We start from the raw sequence: 8,802 nt of genomic DNA on the forward strand, positions 1-8,802 counted from the left end.
ATTTTGCCCTGATAAACCTTAATGGAAAAGTTCTCCGCTGGAAGTTTGAGCGACCTTAAACCCCCCAGGGCTGCAATCACACTTTGCGTCTCTGGCCTGTACGGTCACCGCGGAGCAGCTTGACAGTGACCGAGGGGACCCTGACAGGCTTTGACGCAAAAAAAAAAAAACCCAACAACCTCGTAGCCTGAAACCACGTCGTTTCAAAGAGGCTCAACCTTTTTTTGGCGCGCACTGAGAGTGAAACAACCTGGAAGAGAGGGGACGAGCGAGGTGTAGGGTTTAGACGGATTCAAGCTGAGAAGAAAATCTAGTATTCTGTCACCGAAGTCCTCAAGTGTCCGGATAAGACAAGAGGCTACGACCGGAGAACAATAAGAAGCTGTACAGACCTTTTGAGTCACCTACAGACCAGAGGCTGGAACAGAACCAAGTGCAGATCCAGTACAGTGCCAGCCTCACAAAAACCCTCTCCCATTTCCACATCCTCACACTTTCCCCTTTTCACCCAGCATCCGATTCAAACAGTTGGGGCCTCGGCGCAAATAAAGATGGCGACGAGAGAGCACGTCTTAAGCACAAAAACGGCTGCTGTTTATGAAAATTTACAACTTTGCCATGGAAGTTTACGACTCGCCAGGCTCCGGGATTGGTCGCTGGCGGTCATGTGGACGGCAGGAATGGGAACTTATTTCCCATGAGGTTATATTGCAGCTGCTGTTTTTCCACCGCTCGTTCACTTAACACTAGTAACACAACCTTTTCTCGGCTCTTTGTGTACGCAATACGCGTGTGCCGCGTTGTTGCCAGAAGCCGGCCGCTGTACGTGCGTGATTTTCCAAAAGTGGGCGACGGAGCCTCTCGCGCGATGCCTCGGCGTGTGCGCCATGTTAATGTGGCTGTGTATGTCCGTGAAAATGAGGGATCGGCACACTCCTGGATGGTGGTGGTGGTGGGATTACTTTACGCGAAATCACTTGAACAAAGTGGGACATGTTTCTTTTTTTTTTTTTTTGGGAAGGGGGGGGGGTAGTGATGGTGGTGGTGGTGGCGGCGGGGGCAGATGGACTGAGAGGAAGCGAGAGAGGAGCTTCAGCGGAGTGGCACCCACACTGGAAATGATGGATTATCAACAAAGGTAAGGGCACCGTGTTTCTAATATACCAGCGATTAACTCGGCACAAGTGCGCCGCTGCAGCTCTGTTGTGCCTGAACTGTCAGTGTAGGCCCGATGTTTAGATTTCTGGAAATGGGAAGATTAGTCCACAAGAAATGGCAATTATCCAGTTCAAAGCATCCTGCGTCTTTTACCTCCTTTTTTTCTCTTTTTCCTTGCGTTGTGTAAGCTATTCTCAACCGGCCGCTGCTCCGTCTGCGGTGCTTTCGAAACCGCAGTGTCTGACCCGAAAACGGCTGAAAACGGCCACGGCGCTCTGGGTTCGAGGCCTACACTGGACTTAACTGGGCGCTACACAGTGGTGACTGGTTTTCGGCTGCAGGCCAGACAGGCTTGACTTTGGTGATGACGATGGTGGTGGTGATGGTGATGGTGGTCGTGATGATGATGATGATGATGATGATGATGATGGTCATGATGTTGGTCGTACGAGGCCTACGCCGCCGCCGAGACGTGTTTTTCTTACAACCTCAGCTAAATCTACCCGCCTTTTATTCCACCCACAGGTTTTACTCCATTCTATGTTGTTGCAGATTGGAGTGTTGTTTTCGTTTTATTCTGAAAAACCGCCTCAGAGGTCTTTCGGGTTGACGTCCGCGCGGCGCTGTCTTCTTCCCTCTTTTCCTTAAATTATTTTTGAGCAAACGTTTGCTCCGGTCGTGTCCCTCTGTGAACATCTGGAGCCTGAGATCCCCACATGGAACTTTTTGTTGGGTTTCCTGCGCATCTGCAGCGCTTCTTCCCCCCGTGTCTTGCTTGATGCTGCAGTTTTCTATAAGAACATCATGTGGAAAAAAAAAAAAAACAAAACATGGGATCCTGCTTCTGGCAGTGAAACAGTTTAATCAGGGTTTTTTTTTTTTTTTTTTTTGGACTTTCCCAAAACCCGTGCACATCAGCTGTCATGAGGCTGCAGGGGCTGCGGCCTGGCTGAGGGGCGGCACCGTTCACTCCTTCGAGCCAAAAATTAAGATTTTACCATTTTAAGGTTTTAGATGAAAATGTTTTCGAAACTAAATAAATATGTATATTAAAAATTGTCTTTACTTCAAGAGCGCACCGGAGCTTTAGCGAAATCAAAGACGGAGTCAGGATTTATCATTTTTTTGTCTGAGCTGAAAATCACAGAAATATTTATTTTTCTGTCTAATTCATTCAAAACACTGTAAGACCCGCATTATTTTAACAGCAGAGTGTTTTATTTCGTTATTTCAGTGTATTTTCCAATGTATAAGGTGAATTTTCCAAAGAGGGAAGCTAATTAAATAGATAAAAAAATAGTCTAAATGCAACTATAAAGATCATAAATATAAATCATGACGCCTAATTGAAAGAACTTCACTTTTTTTGCACGAAAATCCTGTAACATCTTATTATTAACGCAGAAAAAGGGGATTTAACTGCACTAAATTTTGGGGTCATTAATAATACGAAGCAGCTGATACTGACTGATGCGTAATGACTAATATTAATAGCTACTAATAATCACATTCATCGATCTGCTTAAATGCAAGTAAATACAGACACTGAGAGATGAGTAAATACTGGTCCAGGCAAATACCAGACCTTCGTACTTACACTGTTTTTTGAAAATGTGAAATCAGTGTCCACTTGATGGCGGTTGGCGAAGGTGATGATGGTGAAGATGAAGATGAAGGTGGTGACGGTGATGGTGATGGTTGTGTGTGTGTGTGTGTGTGTGTGTGCGTGTGTGCGTGCGTGCGTGTGTGGAAGCGCGTGTCCTCCCTCCTGCTCTCCGCGCGCCCTCATGGACTTGAGTCACAGCTGGTGCTGAATCAGGAATCAGGACGAGCTCACACCTTTTTTTTTTTTTTTTTTTTTTTTTAAAAAAAGAAAAAGAAAGAGAGAAAAGGAGTGAAATGTCAACATTCCTGACGCAGGGTTTCTACACAGACCGGGACTGGCCGACACCAGGGACAGGATTGGTGGCAGCTGCATTAAGGACAGGGTGTTTTGCTCGCGTGATTGTTAGCTCCAGTGGATTATTTAAGAGGAGTGAAGGTTAGAGGCAGGGGGAGAGACGCAGGGAGGGTGACGTTCTCCAGTGTTTTTGTGCGTAAATGGAAAGAACGCGCAAAGTGTTTGGCTTCTAAAGCGATGTTGAGTTTTTTTTTTTTTCTCCTCCTTCTTCTTCTTCTTCTTCTTCTTCCACTTTATGCATTTTGCGCGCGTGTGTGCGTGTTTGTGTGCGCGTGCGTGGGACAGAGAGGGAGGGAGAGTTTGTGCACGCGTGCTTGTTTATTACGGAGGAGGAGGAGATGTCCGTCTGTTATTTGTTGGACTGTATTTGCATAAAACCAAATGATGTGTTATTTCCTACACAGTACATATGTGCCGTACGTTGGGTTTATTATTATTATTTTTACTCTGTGTGTGTGTGTGTGTGTGTGCGCGCGCGTGTGTATTTCTCTGAGTCGTAGCATCTGTGCGAGTGTGTCCGTGAGCGTGCGTAAAGACCGACAGACTCGAGCGCTTCATTTCGATTCACCGGGGACCCCTGCGCGCAACAAGAGCCCCCCATGGGCGCAATAGTGCAAGCACAGACGGCGCTGATTGGCCAGAGGTTGATCAGATGGTACACTTCCCCTCTGTATTCAGTGGCACCTCACCCCCCCCACCCCCCTCCCCCCTTTCAGCAAAAACCAAATCTCCGATAAAGTAATGGCAAAACCACTTGGACTATAAAAGACAACAAATCATATTCCTCCGGAGTGTATACACCCCGTTGTCCACCCAATGAGTTCCTATTTTGTTAACTCAACTTTTCCCGTGTCTCTACCGGGAGGACAGGACTCTCTCCTGGGTCAGATACCGCTATATTCCTCGGGATACACGGATCCGTTAAGACACTATTCCAACGCGGCCACATATGGAGCAGCCAACATGCAGGAGAAGGTTTACCCGGCGTCCTACTACCAGCAGACGGGCGCAGCGGCCGCGGCCATCTACGGCCGGGCCGGCGGCGGAGCCGCCTGCGACTACAACCCGGTCGGGACTTTCTACAAGGACGCGGAGGGCTCGTGCGCTTTCTCGAGCCGCGAGGAGCAGCCGCTGTTTGTCACTCAGGAGCATCAGCAGCGCAAGGCGGAGTGCCCCGAGCAGGCGGTCAGCATGAGCAGCAGCATCGACGACAAGTCGTCCACTCTCATCTACCCGTGGATGCAGAGGATGAACGCCTGCTCCGCCGGTGAGTATGACACGTTTGAGTCTGTTGTTGTCACGGTGCCCGGAGGTAAAAAAAAAAAAAAAAAGAAAAAGAGCGCAGGAGTGCGCGGAGCGAGCAGCCCGAGCCCCTCAGAGTTACCTGTCAGCTGCGGAGAGCTTCATACTCGCGCTCATATTTAATCAGCTTGACATTTGGGAAGAGGTGCCCGACGCCGAGTGCTTCGACGGTAACGGAGCCGAGGGCAGAGTTTGTCATCGCACCGATTGCGCACGGATCCTCCGTGCGCCTTCAGGGCTTTGGCTACTACATCATCACCGCATAGCCCACACGCGAGACGACCGGCCCGAGCGCGCGCGCGCACACGCACGGGCGCACGCACGCACGCACCCATGCACGCACATACAGACCGGGCCTACATCACCCGAGCTCCAACTTAAAGCTCTTAGCCTCCGTCACATGGCATCATCCCACTCGGCCCTTTTCAGAAACATCGGAGCGATGAAACCTCCGAATAAATAAATCAACGCAAACTCTACCATTTCATTTTAAATTGAAAAAAAAACAAACAAACACAAAAAAAACCAAGACCCTGCGCGGTCTAACCCCGGCTCTACGTCCTCACTGTAGAGTCACAGAGCAACACGCCGTTGTCATAAGAGAGAAAACGCACCACGAGGTCACTTTTACGCACCACGTTGTTCACATTACGGGCCACATCCTACACCAGCCTACTGCATTAATGGGCATCACTCGGGACAGGGCTTTTGAAAATGAAACACATTTAGAGATCGTTAGAAAGTCGCTAGAAAGGCGCGTCGGAGGCACAATGAAGAGGGATGATTGGGAAACTTAGTGATATTATAGAAAAGGGTTTTGTTTTTTTAAAAACGAACTTAAGCTGCTGAGTGAGTTCCTCCGATACATGCGTAACTATATGGAGAAGCCTTAACAGGAATATTATGAGAGACATTTAAAAAAAATAAAGTACAGTTAATGGCTATGTCATCATTTACTACGTTATGTACAGCAAAATATTCTATTTGTGTCTTATAAATATGTGATTTAGAGTTGCAATACACTGAATTACCACTTTATTGTATTTTTTCAGATACACCACTACAGATTTTGAGTGCAATTTCAGGTAGATTTTTCTCCTACACTTTCGAAATTCACTCGAGACAGACACTTAATTATTAACTGATGAATCTGTTCTCGCGTCCCAGGTCCATTCGGCAGCAGTGGCCGCAGGGGCCGGCAGACCTACACCCGCTACCAGACTCTGGAGCTGGAGAAGGAGTTCCACTTCAACCGCTACCTGACCCGCAGGCGCCGGATAGAGATCTCCCACGCCCTGTGTCTGACGGAGAGACAGATCAAAATCTGGTTTCAGAACCGCAGGATGAAGTGGAAAAAGGAGAACAAACTCCTCAATCCGTCGAAGACGCCGGAGGAGGAGGAGGAACCGGCGGAGAAAAAGAGCTAGGAGGACACTTGAACCGAGAGGCGCGTGTGCGCGTGTCTGTGTGCACGCACCCAAAATAAAATGATGTATTATTTCTTTGTAGATAAAGTGCTGCAAATCACATGTTAGAGACGTGTAGAGTGCTAGACTTTAACTGAGTATATCTGCACGGTAACAATGTCCGCATTAGGTTAAAATCAGGTCCTCCTCTGTTTGTCCTTGTGCTCGTGTGGTTATTTAGGGGACTATGCAAAAATCCGCCAAAATGTAAATAGTTTCCAGTGTTTTTCCGTTTTTGACAATGTTGTTACCTCATTATCCTAGGCCCTACTGAGTTGTATCATCATTCTTCTTCTTATTATTATTATTGTTGTTGTTGTTGTTCTTGTTTTCCTCATGACATTACCGGAGGCTCGGTCCTTCGACTGTACATCTTGTGGTGTGGCTAGTGGCGCTATGGTAGTCTAGGCTCGTTGTTCGCAGCTGTGCCATCAACGGTCGAATTTGTACAGATGAGAAAATGTGACATGTTATTTATTGTTGTTCACCTGTGTTCAATGCACATCTGGATATTGTGTGCAATATTTTGTTAGGAAAATTGTACATAGAAATAAAGGCTTTTTGATGTATATTGGAAAATCTTGTGGTGTCTTTCGTGCTCAAGAAAAAGAAGCTTATTATTATTATTATTATTATTATTAATATTAACATCGATATTCTCCTCCTCACCATCTTCACGGGGAGCTGCACTGCCTCTCAAGTCACAATGAGCCGATAAATTCGCATAAAACCGGTGTAAAGATTGAAACAACTTCCAGGTTGACGCTCTGCGCGCTAAACCGCCGGCAGTGCGGCTGATAAGGCTCTGTCATGTGTCACCTGAGCCTTCTGTGGCCTACATTACCGGCGCGTTACATAAATGATGGATGACTCCCGGGCCTGACGGCGCGTCCCGGCGGAGCGCTGCCGCCTCTGTCCGGAAGATGGCGCTCTCTGCCCGCACGGCTCTCGGGGCGCAGCGGGGATGCCGCGTCGACTGGAACCCTGGCTGACCATTATTTCGTCATCGTTAACCATGGGCCGCGTTATCTGGGGATCATCGAATGCTGGATTCGACTGGTCAACAAAGGCGTGATTCTGCGCTCTCTCATATTTGGCACCTTCTGGCAAAAGGCTGGTGGGGCTTCATTGCTTATAATTCGCGGTGCATCGCGTCATTGCAAGCTGGTTATAAACAAGATCTACAAATCGAGGCTTTAAAAATCAACAATGATACGCACATGGCGTCGTTAGGCGCTATCCAAGTAAACCGACTATCAGTTACTAAATTATGGGACTAACGGCGCTGGGCGGTTCAGCTGAAGACCTGGCACCGCCATTTCCCAGGTCTTTCGGCTACAACTACAATGGCATGGACCTAACCGTGAACCGCACCAACACCGGCGGCCACTTCGGGGCCGTGCGGGAAGAGATGCCCGGTTGGCGAACGCCCGCTACAGACGGGCAACGCTCGCTCTGTACACAGGATTCGGTGCGCCGTCGTGCGCCACAACCGGCCAGGATGCTGGAACAAAAGCCCTCTCTGCCAGGCCGGAGCGACGCCTCGAAGCAGCAACAATCTCAACAAAAGCACCAGCGCTCATTTCACGGAGATCGAGGACGCCACCGTCGCCTCCAGGCGAGAGGCTACAGCAGCAGCAGCTCCGCGCGGTTCTGGACGCAGCAACAGCAGCAGCAGCAGCAACAGCAGCAGCTGCAGCAAAATCAGCAGCAGCAGCAGCAACAGCTGCACACGCAGCAGCAGCAGCAACAGCAGCAGCAGCAGCAGCAGCAAAATCAGCAGCAGCAGCAGCAACAGCGGCACCCGCAGCAGCAAAAGCTGCACACGCAGCAGCAGCAGCAGCAGCAGCAGCAGCAGCAGCAGCAGCAGCAGCACCAGCACCAGGAACCCAACGCCACCTCTTCCACCCCCACATCAAATGATTGCCAAACACCACAAATATTCCCCTGGATGCGGAAACTGCACATAAGCCATGGTATATTTACACATCTAATAATATTTAGTTTTGAAGGATGTCGCGCTGACGGTCTGCCATAAATCTGTCAGGTGTTGCATGAGTGAGCAGGTCGGTGTGGATGACTTGGGGGGGGGCAGTATTTGTGAAGTCTTTATGGGACTGTTTGCTGTCGGTTGGGGTCCAGGTTAACTGGCGCTGGAGCCTGAGAGAGGATGGTTTGTCAAATGTGGATTAGGGCTTTGTTTTTTTTTCTGTTTGTTTGATTTTTTTAAAAATAAATAAAATGTGGGCACAAAAAAAAAAGAGAAAAAGAAAAACGTGCGAGTCTGGTTGTCGGCGAGAGCTTGAGATAAGAAAGGCAGTAATACCGGTGGCGTCTGAGTGTTGTCATGTATCGTGTTGGTTGCACGGTTCCGACACCCCCCTCTCCCCCTCCTCCCCTCTCCCTCCCCCCTCCTCCCCTGCATCAGCTCATTCCACGTTGTGACCCCTCTGTCTATTCCGCATCCTCACGGCGAAGCCAGCCTTAAGTCCAGCAGCCGACCCCCCCCCCCCCCTCCGTCGTTGTTGCTGTTGTTGTTGTTGTTGTTGTTGTTGTTCGCTGCAGCTGCTAATTTTTTTTTCTGGACTCTCTGTAAAATTGTAGATATGACTGGACCTGACGGGAAAAGGGCCCGAACCGCGTACACCCGCTACCAGACGCTAGAGCTGGAGAAAGAGTTTCACTTCAATAGGTACCTAACCAGACGGCGGAGGATAGAGATAGCCCACGCCCTGTGTCTTTCCGAAAGACAGATCAAAATCTGGTTTCAGAACCGCAGGATGAAGTGGAAGAAGGACAATAAACTGAAAAGCATGAGCCTTGTAACGGGAGGGAGCGCCTTCCACAACTGAATAACTTTTTGGGAAGAGTTAAAAAAGGAAAAAAAAAAAAAAGAGAATAATTAAAGAATAATAA

The 8,802-nt window shown here is 48.7% G+C and overlaps 2 protein-coding genes across 3 annotated transcripts; both read left to right on the top strand.

Moving 5' to 3' along the window:
* Window positions 1–3,767: 3,767 nt before the first annotated feature.
* hoxb6b (homeobox B6b) lies at window positions 3,768–6,455 on the top strand. 2 transcript variants are annotated; one of them, XM_040134621.1, is made up of 3 exons: window positions 3,768–4,385; window positions 5,473–5,505; window positions 5,588–6,455. In XM_040134621.1, the coding sequence occupies exons 1-3, from the start codon at window positions 3,935–3,937 to the stop codon at window positions 5,845–5,847; spliced, it is 744 nt and encodes a 247-aa protein (XP_039990555.1). In that variant the 5' UTR covers window positions 3,768–3,934; the 3' UTR covers window positions 5,848–6,455. The 2 variants fall into 2 exon arrangements, with proteins under 2 accessions (XP_039990555.1, XP_039990556.1); XM_040134622.1 differs by lacking the exon at window positions 5,473–5,505.
* A 679-nt stretch (window positions 6,456–7,134) lies between these two features.
* On the top strand, window positions 7,135–8,738 carry hoxb5b (homeobox B5b; the record flags this gene model as incomplete). Its single annotated transcript, XM_040135901.1, is given in 5 exon segments — window positions 7,135–7,172; window positions 7,174–7,431; window positions 7,433–7,562; window positions 7,709–7,862; window positions 8,491–8,738. Coding segments are annotated over 5 exon segments (828 nt in total), but the record flags the coding sequence as incomplete, so codon positions are not given.
* Between the last annotated feature and the right edge of the window lie 64 nt (window positions 8,739–8,802).

This window comes from Xiphias gladius, chromosome 9 (assembly GCF_016859285.1).
Source record: "Xiphias gladius isolate SHS-SW01 ecotype Sanya breed wild chromosome 9, ASM1685928v1, whole genome shotgun sequence".
NCBI classification, from domain to species: domain Eukaryota; kingdom Metazoa; phylum Chordata; class Actinopteri; order Istiophoriformes; family Xiphiidae; genus Xiphias; species Xiphias gladius.